Genomic DNA, 27,460 nt, shown 5'->3' on the forward strand with positions numbered 1-27,460 from the left:
ATATTCGTCGCCAGACCCACTGGCTCCAGGTCATCTATAAGTCTTTGTTAGGTAAAGCTCCGCCTTATCTCAGCTCACTGGTCACGATAACAACACCCACCCGTAGCACGCGCTCCAGAAGGTATATCTCACTGGTCACCCCCAAAGCCAACTCCTCTTTGGCCGCCTTTCCTTCCAGTTCTCTGCTGCCAATGACTGGAACGAATTGCAAAAATCGCTGAAGCTGGAGACTTACATTTCCCTCACTAACTTTAAACATCAGCTATCTGAGCAGCTAACCGATCGCTGCTGCTGTACATAGCCCATCTGTAAATAGCCCATCCAATCTACCTACCTCATCCCCGTATTGTTTTTATTTACTTTTCTGCTCTTTTGCAAACCAGTATTTCTACTTGCACATCATCATCTGCACATCTATCACTCCAGTGTTAATTTGCTAAATTGTAATTACTTCGCTACTATGGCCTATTTATTGCCTCACCTTCTCATGCAATTTGCACACACTGTATATAGACTTTATTTTTTTCTATTGTGTTACTGACCGTACGCTTGCTTATTCCATGTGTAACTCTGTGTTGTTGTTTTGTGTCGCACTGCTTTGCTTTATCTTGGCCAGTTCGCAGTTGTAAATGAGAACTTGTTCTCAACTGGCCTACCTGGTTAAATAAGGGTGAAATAAAAAAATAAAAAATATATAGTAGTAGTAGTAGTAGTAGTAGTATCTAGTAGTAATATCTAGTAGTCATATCTAGTAGTAGTATATAGTAGTAGTATCTAGTAGTAGTATATAGTAGTAAAATCTAGTAGTAGTATCTAGTAGTAGTATATAGTAGTAATATCTAGTAGTAGTATCTAGTACTAGTATCTAGTAGTAATATTTAGTAGTAATATCTAGTAGTAGTATCTAGTACTAGTATCTAGTAGTAATATTTAGTAGTAATATCTAGTAGTAGTATCTAGTAGTAGTATCAAGCAGTAGTATTGGTAAGAGGAGGAATGTAAGGTAAATGTTCTAGCAAACATTGTCAACATTTTCCTGTTGCAGCTGGACACTACTAAGCAATAATCCTTTAGCATGTCTGATTCAGTGACGAGGTCGGTATCTATGTGTGTGTGTGTATGTATGTGTGTGTGTGTGTGTGTGTGTGTGTGTGTGTGTGTGTGTGTGTGTGTGTGTGTGTGTGTGTGTGTGTGTGTGTGTGTGTGTGTGTGTGTGTGTGTGTGTGTGTGTGTGTGTGCGTGTGTGTGTACGTGTATGTGTGTGTGTGTGTGTGTGTGTGTGTGCGCGTGCGTGCGTGTGTGTGTACGTGTATGTGTGTGTGATGTGTAGTTCATCCCTTGGCAGCATCAGGAGTAGGTCTCTCTGAAAAATAACGTCAGCCTCTGATTTCAGTACTACATTTTTTAGGCCACGTGCACGACCGAGGGGATTTGAAGAGGATTTGTCACTCATTTGGCACGCTCTGATCTTATTGGTTGAGGAGGCATGGAGAGGTCACAGTATTATAATATTACATAGAGCCCTTCAAAGCCAAACTCTAATGAGCAAACAAGTAACAGGGCAAACAGACAAGAGGTTTGAATGAGAGGGACAAGCCTGGTCCCAGATCTGTTTGTGCCGTCTTGTTCAAGACCATAGGAGTTGGTAAGATAGCACAAACAGATCTGAGACTAAGCTAGAGATGGATGGTGTTGGGAGAAAGGAAGGTCTGTTGATTAACCTGGTCCCCAGATCTGTTTGTGCTGTATAGCTAATGCTTTGCCTAAATATCATATCTTATCCAACTCCTATGGCCATCGCTATACAGCACAAACAGATCTGGGATCAGTCTGTGGAAGGGAGAGAAAACAACAACAACATTAGCCAGAATGATGGATAATGGAGTAGACTAGAGGGTCAGCTAGCATTGGAAGAATACCAACTACAGTGGATTACATTTTAATCAACCCCCACCAACACAACAAGTCCTGCATTATAAAATATATTATAATTGCCCCCACAACTACTCTCAAATTCCAGAGGCATAAATAAGTAACTATATCCCTGAGGCATAAATAACTAACCAACGCCACCATAAATAACTAACCAACGCCACCATTAATAACTAACCAAAGCCACCATTAATAGCTAACCAAAGCCACCATTAATAACTAAACAAAGCCACCATTAATAACTAACCAAAGCCACCATTAATCGCTAACCAAAGCCACCATTAATAACTAACCAAATACACTATTAATAACTGACCAAAGCCACCATTAATAACTAACCAAATACACTATTAATAACTGACCAAAGCCACCATTAATAACTAACCAAAGCCACCAAATTCTAAATTATAGATGTCCTCCTCTTTCCTTCCTTAGTTTCTAGAGAGCCAAATGGTATTCAACAGAATGTCCCCAAAGGATTTGAAACAGTGAGCCACGTGACAATGGACACACAGATAAATGACACAAGTTCAAACGAGACAAATGTGATCAGCAGGACAGAGGAAAACAGAAAGAAGACAGACAATTCATACGTTTCTGTAATGGGTGCGTGCTGGTGGCAGGGAAGTCAGGCACAGGAGAACGAACTTGGTATAAATGGAGTCGTTTAATAAGTGCTCACAAAACTCCGAAAACCAAAATATACAAAATAATAAAAGTGGGTACAAAACCCGTCGCACACCAGAACATAACTGCACATAACATACAATCAAACAATCACCGACAAGGACATGAGGGGAAACAGAGGGTTAAATACACTACATGTAATTGATGAGATTGGAAACAGGTGTGATGGAAGACAAGACAAATCCAATGGAAAATGAAAAATGGATCAGCAATGGCTAGAAGGTCGTTGACGTCGACCACCGAACATCGCCCGAGCACGGAGAGGGACCGACTTCGGCGGAAGTCATGACAGTTTCACTGTATTAGCTAATGCTTTCCCTTTCTTAAACATCTCGACCTTTGATCTGTATAGAGTATAATGTACTGGATATAGTAGTACTGGATATATAGCACTGGATATATAGTACTGGATATAGAGCACTGGATATATAGTACTGGATATAGAGTATTGGATATAATAGTACTGGATATATAGTACTGGATATAGTAGTACTGGATATATAGTACTGGATATAGTAGTACTGGATATAGTAGTACTGGATGTAGTAGTACTGGATATATAGTACTGGATATATAGTACTGTATATATAGTACTGGGTATAGAGTACTGGATATAGTAGCACTGGATATACTAGTACTGGATATATAGTACTGGATATAGTAGTACTGGATATAGTAGTACTGGATATATAGTACTGGATATCTAAACTCAGCAAAAAAAGAAACGTCCCTTTTTCAGGACCCAGTCTTCCAAAGATAATTCGTAAAAATCCAAATAACTTCACAGATCTTCGTAGTAAAGGGTTTAAACACTGTTTCCCATGCTTGTTCAATGAACCATAAACAATTAATGAACATGCACCTGTGGAATGGTCGTTAAGACACTAACAGCTTACAGACGGCAGGCAATTAAGGTCACAGTTATGAAAACTTAAGACACTTTCTACTGACTCTGAAAAACACCGAAAGAAAGATGCCCAGGGTCCCTGCTCCTCTGCGTGAACGTGCCTTAGGCATGCTGCAAGGAGGCATGAGGACTGCAGATGTTGCCAGGGAAATAAACTGCAATGTCCGTACTTTAAAACACCTAAGACAGCCCAACAGGGAGACAGGACGGACAGCTGATCGTCGTCGCAGTGGCAGACCACGTGTAACAACACCTGCACAGGATCGGTACATCCAAACATGACACCTGCGGGACAGGTACAGGATGGCAGAACCAACTGCCCGAGTTACACCAGGAATGCACAATCCCTCCATCAGTGCTCAGACTGTCCGCAATAGGCTGAGAGAGGCTGGACTGAGGGCTTGTAGGCCTGTTGTAAGGCAGGTCCTCATCAGACAAAACCGGCAACAACGTCGCCTATGGGCACAAACCCACAGTCGCTGGACCAGACCGGACTGGCAAAAAGTACTCTTCACTGACAAGACACGGTTTTGTCTCACCAGGGGTGATGGTCGAATTCGCGTTTATCATCGAAGGAATGAGCGTTACACCGAGGCCTGTACTCTGGAGCGGGATTGATTTGGAGGTTGCGGGTCCGTCATAGTCTGGGATGGTGTGTCACTGCATCATCGGACTGAGCTTGTTGTCATTGTAGGCAATCTCAAGTCTGTGCGTTACAGGGAAGACATCCTCCTCCCTCATGTGGTACCCTTCCTGCAGGCTCATCCTGACATGACCCTCCAGCATGACAATGCCACCAGCAATACTGCTCGTTCTGTGCGTGATTTCCTGCAAGACAGGAATGTCAGTGTTCTGCCATGGCCAACAAAGAGCCCAGATCTCAATCCCATTGAGCACGTCTGAGACCTGTTGGATCGGAGGGTGAGGGCTAGGGCCATTTCCCCCAGAAATGTCCGGGAACTTGCAGGTGCCTTGGTGGAAAAGTGGGGTAACATCTTTCGGGGTTCGTTCCTTGTTCCTTGTCAATCATTGGCTCATTTGAAAAATTAGCATTCAGACAATATCTTTAAGTAAATCAATCAAAAACCTTTATTAACGCAATTGCAGACAGAAGTTGACAACAGGAACATAACACACATGTTTCCGAGTAAGTTCTGCAAAATAGTAAAGGGTCCAAGTTATTTTATTAAGCCCGAAGTCCAGCCTTAGTGATGTCACTGCCTACGTCATTACCTTCTACTCATGAGACCAAACCCATGCCTACACAGCTATACAAACACTAGTTCCAGTGTTTTCTAAAGGCTCAGCAGTAAATGTCCACTCCCCAAGTTGATTTATAGTGGAATGTCTGACTAGTCTCTTATCTCTTTCACTCCCCTGCAGAGTTCTCTCACAGCCACACATCTCTCAGACCGTTTCTTTATAAGAGGCAGAGACTAGAAAAGACTGTGGAACAATATTAAACCTTATAATGCCTTAATATATTGTTAATCTGTAGTCTAGGACCCTATTAATGTAAGGGGGGGGGGGGGGGGGGGGGGGGGGGGGTCTTATTACCCTTCCCCTTCTAGTAATACAACATAAGCATAATCAATTATTATAATACATCAAACATTTGGTACAGCCCCTATCATGACCCCAAGGTGAACCCGACACATCTCACAGCAAGAACTGGCAAATCTGTGCAGTCCATGAGGAGGAGATGCACTGCAGTACTTAATGCAGCTGGTGGCCACACCAGATACTGACTCTTACTTTTGATTTTGACCCCCCCCCCCCCCCTTTGTTCAGGGACACATTATTCCATTTCTGTTAGTCACATGTCTGTGGAACTTGTTCAGTTTATGTCTCAGTTGTTGAATCTTGTTATGTTCATACAAATATTTACACATGTTAAGTTTGCTGAAAATAAACACAGTTGACAGTGAGAGGATGTTTCTTTTTTTGCTGAGTTTAGTACTGGATATACAGTAATACTATGATGATTGGTATTATGTACCATCACGTTGAACTGTAGTATTATTGGATTATCATTCACAGTCACTGTATTTCAGATGTGCATTGTAAAATACTGCATTTTGTTTTGTACAATGAATATTGAGTCTACACAGGGTGTTTCAAAGCCTAAGATGCAATAAGATTTAAGGACAACCCCTGATATATAAAGTAGATTACATAGATAGATAGATAGATAGATAGATAGATAGATAGATAGATAGATAGATAGATAGATAGATAGATAGATAGATAGATAGATAGATAGATAGATAGATAGATAGATAGATAGATAGATAGATAGATAGATAGATAGATAGATAGATAGATAGATAGATAGATAGATAGATAGATAGATAGATAGATAGATAGATAGATAGATAGATCTAGAATGTAGCTCCGTACCCATCTTAGACTTCCCGTCCTCATACTTGGTGCGTTGGAGAACATGGTGGACTATTCTGCTTCTGGTGGAGTTGGAGAAGAACGTATGTCTGTTGTTGATGGTAAAACTGAGAGAAGAGAGTAAAAGAAACAAAGAAGTCATCATTGTCTTTTATAGCAAACGGAGGACGTGGGAATAGAACCCTGGTCACTGGCGTGAAAGGCAGTCCCACTATGCATCGCCCCAATAGGGTTAACCCACTTGGGGGGAATTGGAAAGTGGCTCATTAGCAAGGATTTGCTAAAGAATTATCATAGAGTATACATTATCATCCATTGATAGGTTACTTTCTTTTTTGTAATCAGTTACAGTTACTAGTTACCTGTCCCAAATTTTAATCAGTAACGTAATTTTAGGATTACCCAAACTCAGTAATGTAATTGGATTACTTTCAGTTACTTTATGATTACTTTCCCCCTTAACAGGCATTAGAATAAGACAAAAAAGATCCATCAAAATGGATTTGGTGTGTTGTCATAGTGGTCTCTGACTTGTGGTCAGACTCGCTCAGGTGGAACATACTTAAACTTGGGATTTTCTCAACGCTGAATTGAGCTGAGGAGATGAAAACAAACTGGCAGAAAGAGCTGAGGAGATGAAAACAAAATGGCAGAACGAGCTGAGGAGATGAAAACAAAATGGCAGAATGAGATTAGGAGATGAAAACAAAATGGCAGAATGAGATGAGATGAAAACAAAATGGCAGAAGGAGATGAGGAGATGAAAACAAAAGAGAAAGGGAGAGTAGGGGTTGTCATAACAGAACCAGTTACCGCTGCTGTAGGCTTTATCATGTCCTCCTCTACTCTCCAATGCAGCCTATACAAACACACATTATAGAATACAAATAACCCAGTCTATCTATTCTATCCCTATTCACAAGCTGTTAGAGCTGTGTGTGTGTGTGTGTGTGTGTGTGTGTGTGTGTGTGTGTGTGTGTGTGTGTGTGTGTGTGTGTGTGTGTGTGTGTGTGTGTGTGTGTGTGTACGTGTGTGTGTGTGTGTGTGTGTGTGTGTGTGTGTGTAACCCACTGGTGCATGCGTGCCCTACTGAACGGGGCTGTGTTAGGGTTAGGTTAGGGGGTTGAGGTAAGGGTTAATGTTAGGGGGTTAAGGTAAGGGTTAGGTTTAGGTTAGGGGTTGAGGTAAGGGTTAGGGTTAGGTTAGGTTAGGTTAGGTTAGGTTAGGTTAGGTTAGGGGGTTAAGGTAAGGGTTAGGGTTAGGTTAGGTTAGGGGGTTGAGGTAAAGGTTAAGGTTAGGGGGCTGAGGTAAGGGTTAGGTTAGGGGGTTGAGGTAAGGGTTAGAGTTAGAGTTAGGTTAGGGTGTTGTGGTAAGGGTTAGGGTTAGGTTAGGGGGTTGAGGTAAGGGTTAGGCTTAGGTTAGGGTGTTGAGGTGAGGGTTAGGGTTAGGGTTAGGTTAGGGGGTTGAGGTAAGGGTTAGGGTTAGGTTAGGAGGTTGAGGTAAGGGTTAGTTTATGGGGTTGATGTAAGGGTTAGGGTTAGGTTAGGGGGTTGAGGTAAGGGTTAGGATTAGGTTAGGGGGTTGAGGTAAGGGTTAGGGTTAGGAGGTTGAGGTATAGAACCTACTGGTGCATGCGTGCCCTGCTGAACGGGGCTGTATAGCAGTCTGTCTCCTCTAGGTCATGTAAGGGTTAGGGTTAGGGGGTTGAGGTAAGGGTTAGGGTTAGGAGGTTGAGGTATAGAACCTACTGGTGCATGCGTGCCCTGCTGAACGGGGCTGTATAGCTGTCTGTCTCCTCTAGATCAGGTAAGGGTTAGGGTTAGGTTAGGAGGTTGAGGTAAGGGTTCGTTTATGGGGTTGAGGTAAGGGTTAGGGTTAGGTTAGGGGGTTGAGGTAAGGGTTAGGATTAGGTTAGGGGGTTGAGGTAAGGGTTAGGTTAGGGGGTTGAGGTATAGAACCTACTGGTGCATGCGTGCCCTGCTGAACGGGGCTGTATAGCAGTCTGTCTCCTCTAGGTCAGGTAAGGCCTCTTTGTCCAGCTTCATGGGGTTCCTGGGTAACCAGCTCTTTATCTGACGACACCTCAGATGGAACCGGCTGCAGGGAGAAACAACAGAAAATACAGGATTAAAGAATGAATTACAAGGATTATCCTAGAGACTGTTGTGTTTGCTCAGTGATAAAAATGAGCAATTAGCCTGGCTCAACCAGAGTAAACTGACTCACATTAGTGTCACAATGACATACATTTACTGTTTATACTTTCTACACAAACAGTATGCTATAGTCCTATAATTACAACGGTCTTCCTAAACATCTCTGTATGGAGACTGCATTATTATGATTCATTTGTTTTGCAGAAACGTTACTTTATTCAGGGTGACTTATTGGGCTTAACAGAGCTTAAATCGCACATTCTTACACACAACAGAACAGGTTTAAATAGAAGGATAAACTAATCCTGAACTAATTAATAAAATCCTGATTTAAGTCCTCTGGGGTAGAGCTAGATGACAGTTTGACCCTTTCACCCTCTGTGATTAAATGACAGTTAACCTCTTCCATGCTTTGTTTAGAGAGTACAGAAGTACTCAGAAGGGGGAGATAGGCAAGTAACTCTCTGATGGCCGATGATGGCTACATCTTAAAATAACAGCCAGATCATCTAACTCCCTGACAGCCGATGATGGCTACATCTTAAAATAACAGCCAGATCATCTAACTCCCTGACGGCCGATGATGGCTACATCTTAAAATAACAGTCAGATCATCTAACTCCCTGACGGCCGATGATGGCTACATCTTAAAATAACAGCCAGATCATCTAACTCCCTGACGGCCGATGATGGCTACATCTTAAAATAACAGCCAGATCATCTAACTCCCTGACGGCCGATGATGGCTACATCTTAAAATAACAGCTAGATCATCTAACTCCCTGACGGCCGATGATGGCTACATCTTAAAATAACAGCTAGATCATCTAACTCCCTGACGGTCGATGATGGCTACATCTTAAAATAACAGCCAGATCATCTAACTCCCTGACGGCCGATGATGGCTACATCTTAAAATAACAGCCAGATCATCTAACTCCCTGACGGCCGATGATGGCTACATCTTAAAATAACAGCTAGATCATCTAACTCCCTGACGGCCGATGATGGCTACATCTTAAAATAACAGCCAGATCATCTAACTCCCTGACGGCCGATGATGGCTACATCTTAAAATAACAGCCAGATCATCTAACTCCCTGACGGCCGATGATGGCTACATCTTAAAATAACAGCTAGATGCTCTCATCTAGAACAGAGTCACTCCAGCTGTGCTGAATGCTGACGATTGTGTATTTCATTAGAAGTGCTCTGCAGTGCTCAGCCAGTCAGCTCAGCAGCACACTGTGGCTGAACTTTACGATCATACTGAAAGTCCACATACCTGCCCATAGCTTTGCTCTTCCAATCCGTAAAGTAACTTTTTTTTCTGAAAGATATATAACAATAAATTAGATATTGTGGGATGGGTGGAAGAATCCAACAGATCAAGCCATACAAATAGACCCAATGCTTTATAGAACGTGCTGTTGTTATAGATGTTTATGAGCAGTTATTAACGCTTATGTCGTGCATTATAATGCATTATGTATATTGCTCATAAACCTTATAAATGTGTTTATAATGCATTATGAAGAAGGTATTCATAGGAAGTGCTACCTGAATGGCATTCTGATATTCATCTGCTCAGCGTATTTACAGAGAGTGTCCCACGGAGCATGGATCTTCACAAACATGATGTCGGTGTTGGTCAGAGACGGCTTTAGAGGGCACAAAACTAGAAATTAGCTTGTGACAAAAACAAATATCTAACAATCTGATGACGATATTTGAGAAAATACTCACGAGTGCCACAGCACTTATTATTTACCAAATAGCTGAATAAAAGCTGTAAAAACAAATTCAAGGCATTGTCAAAAAATGGGCTTCAGACTAGTTTCTGTAACCAGATACAAAGACAAAGAGAAACTTTGTCATTAATACAGAGCTGAAGGGAGAATATGGGAAAGAGTATGTACTATATTCATGTAGTTATAGCATACAGTAGCAGAGTATGTACTATATTAATGTAGTTGTAGTATACAGTAGTAATGTACTATATTAATGTAGTTATAGTATACAGTAGTAGAGTATGCACTATATTAATGTAGTTATAGTATACAGTAGTAATGTACTATATTAATGTAGTTGTAATATACAGTAGTAATGTACTATATTAATGTATTTGTAGTATACAGTAGTAATGTAAAATATTAATGTAGTTGCAGTATACAGTAGTAATGTACTAAATTAATGTAGTTATAAAATACAGTAGTAATGTACTATATTAATGTAGTTGTAGTATACAGCAGTAATGTATTAAATTAATGTAGTTATAGCATACTGTAGTAATGTACTTTATTAACGTAGTTGTAGTATACAGTAGTAATGTACTATATTAATGTAGTTGTAGTATACAGTACTATAGTATTTACAATAATAATGTAATTGTGGTTTACAGTAGTAGAATATGTAAAATGTTTTACATTTTAGTCATTTAGCAGACGCTCTTATCCAGAGCATACATTTCATACATTTTTTTCCATTCTGGCCCCCCGTGGGAATCGAACCCACAACCCTGGCGTTGCACACACCATGCTGGCGTTGCAAACACCATGCTCTGTCAACTGAGCCACAGGGAAGGCTGTATTAATGTATACTATATTAATGTAGTTGTTGTATACAGTAGTAATGTAGAATCTTAATGTAGTTGTAGTATACAGTAGTAATGTGCTACATTAATGGCATTGTAGTAGAAAGCAGTAATGTACTACATTGACTCGGCCTCCCCCCCTCCCCCCCTCCCCCACTGTCTTTGAGGTGGGTGAGGCTGAGTCAAGACCAAGACAAGAGGGGGAGGCTGAGTCAAGACCAAGACAAGAGGGGGGGCGAGTCAAGACCGAGACCGTAGGGGGGGCCGAGTCAAGACCAAGACTGGGAGGTGGACAAGACCATGACCCCAAAAATGTGAGTCCATTTCAAGACCATAATAAGAGTTCAAAAATATCCAGTATTTCTGTGTTCATCTTTTTAGATTCTTTAGAGAAATAGAGCCACTCTGGAGATCGCACTAGAGACCGAGACACTCAATATGTGGACTGGAGTACAACGACACCAGGTATTTCCTGTATACTATAGTATATCAGAGCATGTAGGTCTACCCTACCTCTTTCTCCAGCATTAGCCCCTCAGCTCTCAGGTTCCTTTCAAAGGTGACTCTCTTTTCCACCAGAGGACTGGACTTCTTATACACCAGGATGTAATCGATACGCTTCTTCCCATCTCTGAACAGCAGACCGGACGGCTGCCCCGGGTTGGTCCCCTATGGAAATATGTTTTTATCAATAATACTGATTAGGGTACCTACATAAGGCATTCACAACCCATTCATAAGCTGCATAACTGTGAGATATTGAAAAAGATTGGTGCAATATCATTCGGGTTATTGTGTGAGGGTGTGTGTGTGTGTGTGTGTGTGTGTGTGTGTGTGTGTGTGTGTGTGTGTGTGTGTGTGTGTGTGTGTGTGTGTGTGTGTGTGTGGGTGTCTGTGTGTGTCTATGTGTGTGTGTGTGTATGTGTCTACGTGTGTGTGTCTATGTGTGTGTCTATGTGTGTGTGTGTGTCTGTGTGTGTGTGTGTGTGTGTGTGTGTGTGTGTGTGTGTGTGTGTGTGTGTGTGTGTGTCTATGTCTGTGTGTCTGTGTGTGTGTGTGTGTGTGTGTGTGTGTGTGTGTGTGTGTGTGTGTGTGTGTGTGTGTGTGTGTGTGTGTGTGTGTGTGTGTGTGTGTCTATGTGTGTGTGTGTGTGTGTGTGTGTGTGTGTGTGTGTGTGTGTGTGTGTGTGTGTGTGTGTGTGTGTGTGTGTGTGTGTGTGTGTGTGTGTGTGAGCATACACATGCATGGGGTACCTGAAGCGAATCTACGCGTGCCTCTAATTTAGCTCGGGTGGCAGGTTTCTGAATGAGAAACGACTCGTCTGTCCTTCCTGCCTCGTACGTACTAGCTTCTGCCTCCTCCTCGTAGTGGTCCTTGACAGCTTCTGCCAGACCTAGACAGACCGAACGAGCAGTGGTCAGGACATGTTGTTACTGTAGGTATAAAAGGTAATGCTTGAACATTGCTATTCCTTCTATACATAACGGTCCTTCACAGCTTCTGCCAAAGACAGACAAACACAGTACACGAGGTGGTGAAGTGGACAGGACAGGGAGTACAGTACTAGACTGTGCCGGTTAGCAAACCCTATGATCCCCATATGCCTACACTATGTTGTTGCTTTAGGAATTGCAGTCACAACCTTAGCATTGTTAGTGCTGCACTCTAACCAACTGGTAATGTAGTTACCTGTATTTGTTTGGCTTCAATCAAATCTAATCACATTGTATTGGTCACATACACATGGTTAGCAGATGTTATTGCGAGTGTAGTGAAATGCTTGCGCTTCTAGTTCCCAACAGTGCAGCAATATCTAACAAGTAATATCTAACAATTCCACAACAAATACCCAATACACACAAATCGAAGTAAAGGAATGGAATAAGAATATATAAATATAAGGATGAGCAATGTAAAAGAGGCATAGACTAAGATGCAATAGATTTTATAGAATACGGTATATACATATGTGTCACGTCCTGACCAGTAAAGGGGTTATTTGTTGTATTAGTTTGGTCAGGACGTGGCAGGGGGTGTTTGTTTAGAGTGTTTCAGGGTTTGTTGGGCTATGTGTTTTGTAGAGGGGTGTTTGATTAGAGTGTTCCGGGGTTTTGGTTTATGTTCTATGTTAGTATATTTCTATGTTCTAGTCTAGTCTTTCTAGTTCTATGTTTAGTTTATTGATTTGTCCTTCAATTGGAGGCAGCTGTTCCTCGTTGCCTCTGATTGAAGGTCCTATGTATAGGGGTGTTTTGGTTACGGGAATTGTGGGTAGTTATTTCCTGTTTAGTGTATGTAGCACCTGACGGGACTGTTTAGTGGCGTTCGTTCGTTTTTGTATACGTGTTTCTTCTGGTTTTTCCTTCTTTTATAATAAATAAGAAGATGAGTATACATTTTCCCGCTGCACCTTGGTCTACTTCATACGACACCCGTTACAATATGAGATGACTAATGCAAGATATGTAAACATAAAAAATAAATCATTCTCTCTACTATTATTCTGACATTTCACATTCTTAAAATAAATTGGTGATCCTAACTGACCTTAAACATGGAAGTTTTACTAGGATTAAATGTCAGGAATTGTGAAAAACTGAGTTTTAACGTATTTGGCTACGGTGTATGTAAATTTCCTACTTCAACTGTACATATGAGATGAGTAGTGAAAGATATGCAAACATTATTAAAGTGAACTTTATAACAATCAATGTCATGTATGGAGGTGGGAGAAAGATCAGTGTTAATTCTGTGAAGCGTTTCTACTCTGGGCCTGCGTCCCAAATGACACCCTATTCCCTAAAAAGTGGTGCACTACTGTTGACCAAAGTGTCCATAGAGCTCTGGTCTAAAGTAGTGCACTACATAGGGAATAGGGAGCCATTTGGGACACCACCCCTATGGAAGCATCAGGGGGAAAGGATGAGTGGGAGTTCAAAGCTAAATCATGTCAGTCGTTCTGCCATCGCCAGAGTCTGAAAGAAGCCTGGAAAGTTTTATCTGTTTTCTTTAATCCAAACGAGGGGGGGATTTTCAGACAGAGCTCAGATCTTTTGGATCCTCTCATATCTTTAGCGATGACCCAAACGTGATCTCGAGAGACGGGGAACGTTAGTTCCACGAGTCCTGCATCATGATCGTATTTTTAACTAGCCTTCTCCCAGATCTGACGGCACAAACGGATCTGACACCAGGGTATATTTTTCTCTGCTCGGATCGTGCTCAGAATAGACAGAGGCTGTTACCTAGACAGTGCACTACTTTCGACCAGAGCCCTAGGTGCAAAGTAGTGCACTATGTAGGGGAATAGGGTGCAATTTGGGATGCACAAAGACTTCTGAGTCATGCTAAACTACTCATTTGAACGTGAATGGTCTTTTGAGTGAATTCTCCTACTGCTACACATTTCATCGTTAGAGGTGAATGATTTTTTTCTTCTCCCTACTGCAGTGACATTTAACTACTCCACAGAGTCTCAATGTGGTATGTTTTTCACCACACCGCTGCATAATTTTCCCCTCAGTGGTGACAGCCTTCATCGGCAGCCGCCACATTACACCTCCCTACCTCCTGAAGCTGTCTCACAATCATTTCAAATTCATATTATGTGTAAGCAGTCACTGTCACTATGAAAATCTATGTAAAAATAGTAGATTTTGTAATGGTTCTGGATGGTGGTTCATTAACCCTTATGTCTAAGCATAACCTTTGGATCTGCCAATTGAATATCCACTTCATATTTTCTAATACGGTACATAATAGAAGTATACAGTCGGCCAACAATGAATAAAACCCCTATAACATGTTATCACAGGGGTTCAAGCAACAACAACAAAAATCCCATGACTGAAACTTAAGTCGATCTCAGGTCGATTGTCTGCGGGGGGGGGCAAAATGACCATCAAGCTTTTAGGGAAAGAGGATCAATTTTGTACATGATTACCAATTCCAGTCACCTTGCTTAGGGATTATTTTTTATGTAGAAGGACTGCGAAGCTCAGTTCTGGAGACTTTAAAATGGACATTCTACTCCAAAATGATATTTTTTTTTTTAAATGATGATGCCAACATCATCTAAAATATAATTTCCACCTCCAGAAATGAGTCCAATAACATATTGGAAAAAAAATATATATAAATATTATCATCAGATGTGCTATTAGCAATAGGCATTATTACCTGTAACCCAACTGATGCAGCATAGTGACTATAAATAGAAAGACAGAAGCATGGGATTGGTCCATCTGCATTTACCCCATTGGACACAATGATATGTATAAACCCTGGATGACTGACAGGGGGCGCTGTACTGAAGCCACCGCACAGCCATCTTAGTTCTCCTCATTTGTAAAACATGTTTGGAAGCTATATATAAATACATTTATTAATGTTTAGTCTACATTCTTTTTTGACACCTTTATTCTATTACAGACACTTTAATGCATACTTTTAAATTAGATTATGTGAGCTAAACATACAAATAATCTTTAAAGTCTTATTTTCAGAGAGTACTAATGTTACTGTCTGACCTACAACAAGAACAATTCTTAAATACATGTAATTTTGTCCTTGAAACATTTCATTGAAATACTGTAGAATTCCATTCATTCCTATTCCTATGGTGGACTGCTCCTACTGGGGAGTACCAATATGGCCAACCGGTGGCGTCAAAGCCTCTCAATGGCCAATACATAGCATCAGAAAAACAGGGATTATATACATCATTCATTGGACACAACATCCTGATTGTTATTATTCGTTATTATTTTGAAATTATTATTAATTATTATTCACTCAAATGTTTTAATTTTGTTGGTTTCTGGCCAACAGTATCTGCACACCTGCTCGTCGAACATTTCATTACAAAATCATGGTCATTAATATAGAGTTGGTCCCCCCCCTTTGTTGCTATAACAGTCTCCACTCTTCTGGAAAAGCTTCCCACTAGATGTTGGAACATTGCTGCGGGGACTTGCTTCCATTCAGCCACAAGAGCATTAGTGAGATCAGGCACTGATGTCGGGCGATTGGGCCTGCCTCGCAGTCGACGTTCCAATTCATCCCAAAGGTGTTTGATGGGGTTGAGGTCAGGGCCAGTCAAGTTCTTCCACACAGATCTAAAAAACAAATGTATGTATGGACCTCGCTTTGTGCACGGGGGCATTGTCATGCTGAAACAAGAAAGGGCCATCCCTTGGCACTATGCATTGGGGCATAGTGCCAAACCCAGATTTGTCCATCGGACTGCCACATTGTGAAGCGTGATTCATCACTCCAGAGAACGCATTTCCACTGCTCCAGAGTCCAATGGTGGCAAGCTTTACACCACTCCAGCCGACGCTTGGCATTGCGCATGGTGATTATAGGCTTGTGTACGGCTGGTCGGCTATAGAAACCCATTTCATGAAGCTCCCGACAAACAGTTTTTGTGCTGATGTAACCGGTGTGAAATTGCTAGCTAGTTGGCGGGGTGCGAGCTAATAGCGTTTCAATCGGTGACGTCACTCGCTCTGAGACCTTGAAGTAGGTGTTCCCCTTGCTGTGCAAGGGCCACGGCTTTTGTGGAGCGATGGGTAACGATGCTTCGTGGGTGTCAGTTGTTGATGTGTGCAGAGGGTCCCTGGTTCGAGACTAGGTAGGGGCGAGGAGAGGGACGGAAGCAAAACTGTTACACTGACATTGCTTCCAGAGGCAGTTTGGAACTTGGTAGTGAGTGTTGCAACAGAGGACAGATGATTTTTACAAGCTTCAGCCCTTGGCGGTCCCGTTCTGTGAGCTTGTGTGGCCTACCACTTCGTGGCTAAGCCGTTGTTGCTCCTAGACATTTCCACAGCTCTAGCAGAGCAGAAATTTGACAAACTGACCTGTTGGAAAGGTGGTATTGTAAGTCACTGAGCTCTTCAGTCACTGAGCTCTTCAGTATGGGCCATTCTACTGCCAATGTTTGACTATGGAGATTGCATGGTTGTGTGCTCAATTTTATACACCTGTCAGCAACGGGTGTGGCTGAAATATACTTTTGTCCATGTAGTGTTTGTCATTGCCCTTTTAAGACGCCATTGCCCCTGTAAGAGATATGTTGCGTCTAAAGGGAAAGGGAAAGGGGGATACCTAGTCAGTTGTACAACTGAATGCATTCAACTGAAATGTGTCTTCCGCATTTAACCCAACACCTCTGAATCAGCCATGCATTAATCATGCCACCCCCTCAATTTTAGGAGTAGAAAAATAAACGTGGCAGCAATGGAAAGCTGGGATCCCCATCCAAAACTTCTTTCAAAAGTGATTTTCCTGCGATTGCATTCAGAATTGTCATAAACAAATCTTACATGACGGTACATTAAGTACCAGTCTATTCAGTGGATTATGTATTTATCATATGATGAACAGTAAACAGTCCATGATAAACAGTAGAAATTATAGTGCAGAGAGAGGACCATCAATATATGTCATGATGCTGTGGCTGACAGTGTTAATGGTCTCCCATTGCATCACACCTACAATGACCTCGTTAGACGATAATGGTCTCCCCCTGCATCAACCTACAATGACCTCGTTAGACGATAATGGTCTCCCCCTGCATCAACCTACAATGACCTCGTTAGATGATAATGGTCTCCTCCTACATCACACCACAATGACCTCGTTAGACGATAATGGTCTCCCCCTGCATCAACCTACAATGACCTCATTAGACGATAATGGTCTCCCCTGCATCAACTTACAATGACCTCATTAGACGATAATGGTCTCCCACTGCATCACACTACAATGACCTCGTTAAACGATAATGGTCTCCCCCTGCATCACACCACAATGACCTCGTTAAACGATAATGGTCTCCCCCTGCATCACACCACAATGACCTCGATTGACGATAATGGTCTCCCCCTGCATCACACTACAATGACCTCGTTAGACGATAATGGTCTCCCCCTACCTCAACCCTCTACGGCCTCATTAGAACTAGTGTTGTGGGTTTACTTCCTGCAGGAATCACATACACAATAAAACTGCATGCACTGTAGTAACGGCACTGCAAGTCACTGTGGATAAAAGCGTCTGCTGCTTTTATTTTTGGTGTTTATACATGTATAGATCTCCGTCAGGCTGTGGGGGGACAGAGACAGACGGACGGACAGACAGACAGCCCAATCAACCAACTGACCGACCGATCGACCAACTGACCGACCGACTGATCGACCAGCTGACCGACCAGCTGACCGACCGACTGACTGACCTGTCTTGGAGGAGATGAGGGTGCAGGAAGTGCTGTGACTGTGGGTCAGAGGTTGGGTGTGTTGTGCCTGGATCTGGCAGTGGTCCTGGGCCTGGTGCTGTAGCCAGGGGTCAGCCAGCTGGGCCTGGTCCTGAACCTGGAGTTGAGGCACTGACTGCAGATGGTCCTGAGGTTAGAGGTGGAAGAAGACATATATTTAGTTGAGAATCGCGATTAAAATATAAAATCTAGGTTAAAAGAATACTAGAAAAGACTATAAAAACAGTAGAACGAGGAGCGGAAGCAGGGCGGTAGCTCCACCCCTCTCTTTGCATGTTAAGTGCAAGTCTAAATGAGAAAGATGTTAAATCTAACTTTGGGATTGAAATTGGAATTTGGTTTTACTTTCTGAATTGACTGGTCAACACTGATCGTGACCTAATTATCGTGATAAAAATCCCTGCCTGTGGGTGTGTCTGGGGCTTGTCGTCGGGGGTGAGGGGCATGGACAGGAAGTGGTTGATGTTCTGTGGGTGGGTTTGGCTCTGGGCCAGGCAGGGCAGGCTACGACGGGACGGCTTCAGGGTCTTCTCCTTCAGGATCTCACTGATGCTTGTGTGCATACCTGGAGGGAAAGAGAGAGGGAGAGAGAGATTAATGAATGAATTAATTGAATTGTCCAATGTGAATCAGAGTCTTTGCTCTCTTGTGTTGTTCCCCTAACCCGGACACCATCATAGGCTGGGAGCAGCACTGGGTCAGCTGCTTGGGTTAAGTTGCTCAAGGGCACAATGGCAGTAATCAATGGCAGTAAGCCAATGGCAGTAGTCAATTGTAGTAGTCAATGACAGTAGTCAATTATAGTTGTCAATGGCAGTAGTAAATGGCAGTAGTCAATGGCAGTAGTTAATTGTAGTAGTCAATGGCAGTATGTCACGTCCTGACCAGTAAAGGGGTCTATTTGTTATTGTAGTTTGGTCAGGACGTGGCAGAGGGTATTTGTTTTCATGGTTTTGTGTACGTGTTTAGATAGAGGGATATTTTGTGTAGAGTGTTTCTGGGGTTTTTGGTGTAAGTGTCGATGTAGAGGGGGTAGTTGATTTAGGTGGTTCGGGGTGTTGGGTATGTTCTTGTGTTTGTATTTCTAAGGGGCTGTTCTAGTTTTGTATTTCTGTGTTGGCCTGGTATGATTCTCAATCAGGAACAGCTGTACATCGTTGTTGCTGATTGAGAGTCATACTTAGGTCGCCTGTTTTCACCTGTTAGTTTGTGGGAGATTGTGTTGTGTATAGCTTTGTGCCTTACTGGCCTGTTATTCGTCGTTGTGTTTCGTATACGTGTTTGTTTTGGGTTTTTCCTTCTTTGTCCGTAATAAAGAAGATGAGTGTACATATTCCCGCTGCGTTTTGGTCCTCTCCTTACGACTACCATGACACAGTAGTTAATGGCAGTAGTCAATGGCAGTTGTTAATAATGGCAGTAGTTAATGGCAGTAGTTAATGGCAGTAGTTAATAATAGCAGTAGTTAATGGCAGTAGTTAATAATGGCAGTAGTTAATGGCAGTAGTTAATGGCAGTAGTTAATAATAGCAGTAGTTAATGGCAGTAGTTAATGGCAGTTGTTAATAATGGCATTAGTTAATGGCAGTAGTTAATGGCAGTTGTTAATAATGGCAGTAGTTAATGGCAGTTGTTAATAATGGCAGTAGTTAATGGCAGTTGTTAATAATGGCAGTAGTTAATGGCAGTTGTTAATGGCAGTTGTTAATGGCAGTAGTTAATAATAGCAGTAGTTAATGGCAGTAGTTAATGGCAGTAGTTAATAATGGCAGTAGTTAATGGCAGTAGTTAATGGCAGTTGTTAATGGCAGTTGTTAATGGCAGTAGTTAATAATGGCAGTAGTTAATGGCAGTAGTTAATGGCAGTTGTTATTAATGGCAGTAGTTAATGGCAGTAGTTAATGGCAGTTGTTAATAATGGCAGTAGTTAATGGCAGTAGTTAATGGCAGTTGTTAATAATGGCAGTAGTTAATGGCAGTAGTTAATGGCAGTTGTTAATAATGGCAGTAGTTAATGGCAGTAGTTAATAATGGCAGTAGTTAATGGCAGTAGTTGGCACCCTGAGATTCTGATACCATCAACCCTCTAATTGCCTTATTTTCCCTTTGGGTTTGAACCAGCATTCCCCCAGTTACTGTCCTGCTGTTACCACCGCCCCTCTGAGAGGAGAGAGGGGGAGGTGTCGGAGAGACAGTGAGTGGATAGGAGGAGGGGGGAATGACTCCAATCACTCAGGGGTCCCTCCTGTCAAGGAGTCAGGGTGTCATGGTGACACGATGACATGGTGTCATGGTGACATGGTGACACGATGACATGGTGTCATGGTGACATGGTGACACGATGACATGGTGCTATGGTGTCATGGTGAAATAGTGTCATGGTGTCATGGTGAAATGGTGTCATGGTGTCATGGTGTCATGGTGTCATGGTGAAATAGTGTCATGGTGTCATGGTGAAATGGTGTCATGGTGTCCAGGTGTGTCATGGTGTCATGGAAACATGGTGACATGGTGTCATGGTGTCCGGGTGTGACATGGTGTCATGGTGTCATGGCGACATGGTGACACAGTGTCATGGTCACATGGTGTCATACTTCAAGTAGGAGTGTATTACCGTCAGTGTACCCTCAAACCTCCCATCAAATCACATACCAACACAATACTACTTCATGTAGGAGTACATCAGCATCAGAGCCGTACATCTACTACTACCCTCCCATCAGCATCAGTATACACTCAGTGACCAGTTTATTAGGTACACCGCCCCGTTCACGAAAATGGTTCGCTCCTACAGACAGTCACATGGCCGTGGCTTGCTACTCTATATAAAGCAGGCAGACAGGCATTGAGGCATTCAGTTACTGTTTGATTGAACGTTAGAATGGGAAAAACTGGTGACCTAAGCAACTTTGAGCGTGGTATGATCGTCGGTGCCAGGTGCACCGGTTCCAGTATCTCAGAAACAGCTGGTCTCCTGGGATTTTCACGCACGACAGTGTCTAGGGTTTACTGAGAACGGTGAGACAAACAGAAAAACATCCAGTCAGCACCAGTCCTGTGGGTGAAAAACAGCTTGTTGATGAGAGGTGGAAGGAGAATGGCAGGAATCATGCAAGCTAACAGACGAGCCACAAACAGACACATTAAGGTACAGTACAACAGTGGTGTGTAGAACAGCATCTCAAAACACACAACTCGACGGTCCTTGTCGTGGATGGTTATTACAGCAGACGCCCACACTGGGTTTCACTCCTATCAGCTAAAAACAAGAAGAAGTGGCTCCAGTGGACACGCCATCACCAACACCGCACAAATGAGGAGTGGAAAAACATTACCCGGTCCGACAGATACCAGTTCCTGTTACGTCATGCTGATGGCAGAGTCAGGATTTGGCATAAGCAGCATGAGTCCATGGACCTGTCCTGCCTGGTGTTAACGGTACAGGCTGGTAGTGGTGGTGGTGTAATGGTGTGGGAATGTTTTCCTGGAACACGTTAGGTCCCTTGATACCATTTACATTTACATTTTACGTCATTTAGCAGACACTCTTATCCAGAGCGACTTACAAATTGATGCATTCACCTTATGATATCCAGTGGAACAACCACTTTACAGTAGTACATCTATATTTTTTGGGGGGGGAGTGTATGCATTGCAAACTAGCGAGAATGTTCAGCTAATTATAACAGTTATTTAAATTACAGAATCAGGGCCAGTATTGTCACAGTAGGAGTGCTGATATAGGATACATTTTACCTTAATTTAGATGACTCATAATGAATACGATTATATGGATTAGAGGGGACCTAATCCTAGATCAGCACTCTGACCAGCACTAATTATAAAAGCAATATTTTATTATCTCATGTTATTATCATGGATGTTACAGGCAGCGGTCAGCTGCAAGGTTATTCTGACATCACAGAGATGAGTGTGTGAACGGATGAAGAAATCATAGACTGTAATCCCAAATGGCACCCTATTCCCTACATAGTGTACTACTTTAGACCAGAGCCTATTGGCACCCTATTCCCTATATATAGTGCACTACTTTAGACCAGAGCCTATTGGCACCCTATTCCCTATATATAGTGCACTACTTTAGACCAGAGGCCCTATGGACCCTGATTAAAAGTACTGCACTACATCAGGAATAGGGTTCCCTTTGGGACACAGACAATGACCCCCCCCCCCCTCAGTGCCTGCCATTTTATTTAACGTCCTCAGACCAGACACAGTGATACTGTCTGACTCTACCATCCTACCAGACACAGTGATACTGTCTGACTCTACCATCCTACCAGACACAGTGATACTGTCTGACTCTACCATCCTACCAGACACAGTGATACTGTCTGACTCTACCATCCTACCAGACACAGTGATACTGTCTGATTCTACCATCCTACCAGACACAGTGATACTGTCTGACTCTACCATCCTACCAGACACAGTGATACTGTCTGACTCTACCATCCTACCAGACACAGTGATACTGTCTGACTCTACCATCCTACCAGACACAGTGATACTGTCTGACTGTACCATCCTACCAGACACAGTGATACTGTCTGACTCTACCATCCTACCAGACACAGTGATACTGTCTGACTGTACCATCCTACCAGACACAGTGATACTGTCTGACTCTACCATCCTACCAGACACAGTGATACTGTCTGACTCTACCATCCTACCAGACACAGTGATACTGTCTGACTCTACCATCCTACCAGACACAGTGATACTGGTGTAACTAATTAAAACATGTACAGAGTCATTCAATAGCTAATTAACATCATAAATGAGCAGCGATGAAAGCACTTTCCTCATTCCATCCTTCACTCTATTCATTATAACCAGGCCCCCCTTTTTCCTGACACGTTTAGAGTGAAATGTCTTAGACCGCGTCCCAAATAGAATCCTTCACTCACGCTGCCAAACATACCCTCGTAAAACTGACCATCCTACCGATCCTCGACTTCGGCGATGTCATCTATAAAATAGCCTCCAACACTCTACTCAACAAATTGGATGCAGTCTATCACAGTGCCATCCGTTTTGTCACCAAAGCCCCATACACTACCCACCACTGCGATCTGTACGCTCTCGTTGATTGGCCCTCGCTTCATACTCGTCGCCAAACACACTGGCTCCAGGTCATCTACAAGTCTTTGCTAGGTAAAGCCCCGCTTTATCTCAGCTCACTGGTCACCATAGCAGCACCCACTCGTAGCACGCGCTCCAGCAGGTATATCTCTGGTCACCCCCAAAGCCAATTCCTCCTTTGGTCGCCTTTCCTTCTCTGCTGCCAATGACTGGAACGAACTACAAAAATCTCTGAAACTGGAAACACTTATCTCCCTCACTAGCTTTAAGCACCAGCTGTCAGAGCAGCTCACAGATCACTGCACCTGTACATAGCCCATCTGTAAACAGCCCATCTATCTACTTCATTCCCATACTGTTATTTATTTATTTATTTATCTTGCTCCTTTGCACCCCAGTATCTATACTTGCACATTCATCTTCTGCACATCTATCACTCCAGTGTTTAATTGCAATATTGTAATTACTTTGCCACCATGGCCTATTTATTGCCTTAACTCCCTTATCTTACCTCATTTGCACTCACTGTATATAGACTTTTTGTTTTCTTTTTTTTCTACTGTATTATTGATTGTATGTTTTTATTCCATGTGTAACTCTGTGTTGTTTTATGTGTCGAACTGCTTTGCTTTATCTTGGCCAGGTCGCAGTTGCAAATGAGAACTTGTTCTCAACTAGCTTACCTGGTTAAATAAAGGTGAAATATATTTTTTTTAAATTAAAATTACAATAAAATTACATTCTTCTATTTTTAGGGAATAGGGTGTCATTTGGGATGTAGAGCTTTCTGAAGCCCTCTATTACACCACAGCACCAGAGGACTCCCTATTCACCTCCAGCGTCACCAGGAATTCTCTCGGCGACCTTCTGCAGTGCTCAGCTACATAGCTGCATTGGTAATTATCTCTCCTTCTCGCTTGGTCTCTTTCTTTCTCTTAAGCCCCCCCCTTCATCTCTACTCTCTTTTCTCCTCCCCTATTTCTTTCATTCCCTCTTCCTATGTCTCTCTCTCTCTCTCATCTCTCTCTCCCTCTCTCATCTCTCTCTCCCTCTCTCATCTCTCTCTCTCCCTCTCTCATGTCTCTCCCTCTCTCATCTGTCTCTCCCTCCCTCCTTCTCTCCCCCTCTCCCCCTCCCTCCCTCCCTCATATCTCCTCAGGGCCTGTGTGCCACTGCTGTAAGAAGAGTAGCAATAACTCATTTCTGTCTCAACACATTGATTTCACCGGGGTTCCCTCTCCTGTTGGGTGAGAACAGACCCATTTAAAGATGTAAGGCATCAGGGCCAGGGGATCCACCAATCACGCTGCAGCTCTGCTTTTTTCTTCTGCAGCCTCACATACATCAAATGAAGGACGCTCTAGTGAAGGAAGCTCTAGTAATGGATGCTCTAGTGAAGGAAGCTCTAGTAATGGAAGCTCTAGTGAAGGAAGCTCGAGTGAAGGAAGCTCGAGTGAAGGAAGGTCTAGCAATGGAAGCTCTAGTAATGGAAGCTCTAGTAATGGAAGCTCTAGTGAAGGAAGCTCTAGTGAAGAAAGCTCTAGTGAAGAAAGCTCTAGTGAAGAAAGCTCTAGTGAAGAAAGCTCTAGTGAAGGAACCTCTAACAGTCCATAACGGCTTGGCTACATCATGAATACTGAATAAAGAATGCATGCATTGTCGTGACTCTTGGACCCATATCATTAACAATCCAAATGTGAAATCTAAATTGAGATTTACTTCATTCTGTTCCTGAGAGAAATAGAATGTTTATACATATTTTTAAACAAGGGTACAAGTTCATAAGATAACATTGACAACGACAAATGGTGTATGTGAGTGCAAACCAACACCAACATCATGCTGTGTACACAATGTTTTAATCCTACTAACTGATTGTCCTATATATGTGTGTGTATTCATTAGGCCTAATTGTCATTTAAAACAAATATTTCTCCTAAGCAATGGCATCTGTACTGGCATCTGTAAACAGCAATAGCATCTGTACACTCAAAAATCGGCTTTCAACATTTGAATCCCTACTATATAAACTAATACATCCAGCTGCCACTAGCATCCTGTTCAGGGGGTGTACTGGTACATCAAGCTGCCTCACGCTACAGAAACAGGAGATAGACTAGCATCCTGTCCAGGGGGTGTACTGGTACATCAAGCTGTCACACTACAGAAACAGGAGATAGACTAGCATCCTGTCCAGGGGGTGTACTGGTACATCAAGCTGTCTCACTACAGAAACAGGAGATAGACTAGCGTCCTGTCCAGGGGGTGTACTGGTACATCAAGCTGACTCACACTACAGAAACAGGAGATAGACTAGCATCCTGTCCAGGGGCTGTACTGGTACATCAAGCTGCCTCACTACAGAAACAGGAGATAGACTAGCATCCTGTCCAGGGGCTGTACTGGTACATCAAGCTGACTCACACTACAGAAACAGGAGATAGACTAGCATCCTGTCCGGGGGGTGTACTGGTACATCAAGCTGTCTCACTACAGAAACCGGAGATAGACTAGCATCCTGTCCAGGGGGTGTACTGGTACATCAAGCTGTCTCACTACAGAAACAGGAGATAGACTAGCATCCTGTCTAGGGGGTGTACTGGTACATCAAGCTGCCTCACACTACAGAAACAGGAGATAGACCAGTGTCCTGTCCAGGGGGTGTACTGGTACATCAAGCTGCCTCACTACAGAAACAGGAGATAGACTAGCATCCTGTTCAGGGGGTGTACTGGTACATCAAGCTGCCTCACACTACAGAAACAGGAGATAGACCAGTGTCCTGTCCAGGGGGTGTACTGGTACATCAAGCTGCCTCACACTACAGAAACAGGAGATAGACAAGCGTCCTGTCCAGGCGGTGTACTGGTACATCAAGCTGTCTCACTACAGAAACAGGAGATAGACTAGCATCCTGTCCAGGGGGTGTACTGGTACATCAAGCTGTCTCACTACAGAAACAGGAGATAGACCAGTGTCCTGTCCAGGGTGGTGTACTGGTACATCAAGCTGCCTCACACTGCAGAAACAGGAGATAGACTAGCAACCTGTTCAGGGGGTGTACTGGTACATCAGGAGATTAAAGAGGGCTTGCCCAGGTGTGGGTACCATAAAGAGGGCTTGCCCAGGTGTTGGTACCATAAAGTAGGGCTTGCCCAGGTGTGGGTACCATAAAGAGGGCTTGCCCAAGTGTTGGTACCATAAAGTAGGGCTTGCCCAGGTGTGGGCACCATAAAGAGGGCTTGCCCAGGTGTGGGTAACATAAAGAGGGCTTGCCCAGTTGTGGGCACCATAAAGAGGGCTTGCCCAGTTGTGGGCACCATAAAGAGGGCTTGCCCAGGTGTGGGTACCATAAAGAGGGCTTGCCCAGGTGTGGGCGCCATAAAGAGGGCTTGCCCAGGTATGGGCACCATAAAGAGGGCTTGCCCAGGTGTGGGTGCCATAAAGAGGGCTTTCCCAGTTGTGGGTGCCATAAAGAAGGCTTGCCCAGGTGTGGGTGCCATAAAGAGGGCTTGCCCAGGTGTGGGTGCCATAAAGAGGGCTTGTCCAGGTGTGGGTGCCATAAAAAGGGCTTTCCCAGTTGTGGGTGCCATAAAGAAGGCTTGCCCAGGTGTGGGTGCCATAAAGAGGGCTTGCCCAGGTGTGGGTACCATAAAGAGGGCTTGCCCAGGTGTGGGTGCCACAATTCCACTCTTCCTCTGTGGCAATCTGCTGACTTGAGCAGTAAATCGTTTCTTACTAAATAAAAATGGTGGATGTAAGGGTGGAGGACATAGCCTCTCCTGTTCTCTCTCCTTCACTTCTTTACTCCAATGGATCAGTGGCTCAGTGCCATAGAGATCCTGGTACATCAAGCTGACTCACACTACAGAAACTGAAGATAGACTAGCGTCCTGTCAAGGGGGTGTACTGTACATCAAGCTGACTCACACTACAGAAACAGGAGATAGACTAGCGTCCTGTCCAGGGGGTGTACTGGTACATCAAGCTGCCTCACACTACAGAAACAGGAGATAGACTAGCATCCTGTCAAGGGGAAATACCTTATTTACGTAAGTATTCAGACACTTTGCTATGAGACTCAAAATTGAGCTCAGGTGCCTCCATTCCATTGATCATTCTTGAGATGTTTCTACAACTTGATTGGAGTCCACCGGTGGTAAATTCAATTGATTGGACATGATTTGGAAAGGCACACACCTTTCTATTTAAGGTCCCACAGTTGACAGTGCATGAGGTCAAAGGAATTGTCCATAGAGCTCCGAGAAAGGATTGTGTCGAGGCACAGATCTGGGGAAGGGTACCAACAAAGTTCTGCAGCACTGAAGGTCCCCAAGAACACAGTAGCCTCCATCATTCTTAAATGGAAGAAGTTTGGAACCACCAAGCCGCCCGGC

The 27,460-nt window shown here is 43.2% G+C and overlaps 1 protein-coding gene across 1 annotated transcript in view; it reads right to left on the reverse strand.

Annotated features, from left to right (window-relative positions):
* Nucleotides 1-27,460, reverse strand: part of LOC106584753 (anoctamin-3) — a 143,874-nt gene that overhangs the window by 78,899 nt on the left and 37,515 nt on the right. Inside the window, exons 2-9 of the mRNA XM_082968260.1 lie at nt 18,359-18,519; nt 17,916-18,081; nt 11,929-12,068; nt 11,189-11,344; nt 9,643-9,743; nt 9,368-9,412; nt 7,889-8,023; nt 5,927-6,033 (exon numbers count right to left, since the gene is read on the reverse strand). Of these exons, the coding sequence (XP_082824386.1) occupies nt 5,927-6,033; nt 7,889-8,023; nt 9,368-9,412; nt 9,643-9,743; nt 11,189-11,344; nt 11,929-12,068; nt 17,916-18,081; nt 18,359-18,519 (1,011 nt within the window). The remainder of the gene's footprint in view (nt 1-5,926; nt 6,034-7,888; nt 8,024-9,367; nt 9,413-9,642; nt 9,744-11,188; nt 11,345-11,928; nt 12,069-17,915; nt 18,082-18,358; nt 18,520-27,460) is intronic.

This window comes from Salmo salar, chromosome 23, assembly GCF_965601325.2.
Source record: "Salmo salar chromosome 23, fSalSal1, whole genome shotgun sequence".
Taxonomy (NCBI): Eukaryota; Metazoa; Chordata; class Actinopteri; order Salmoniformes; family Salmonidae; genus Salmo; species Salmo salar.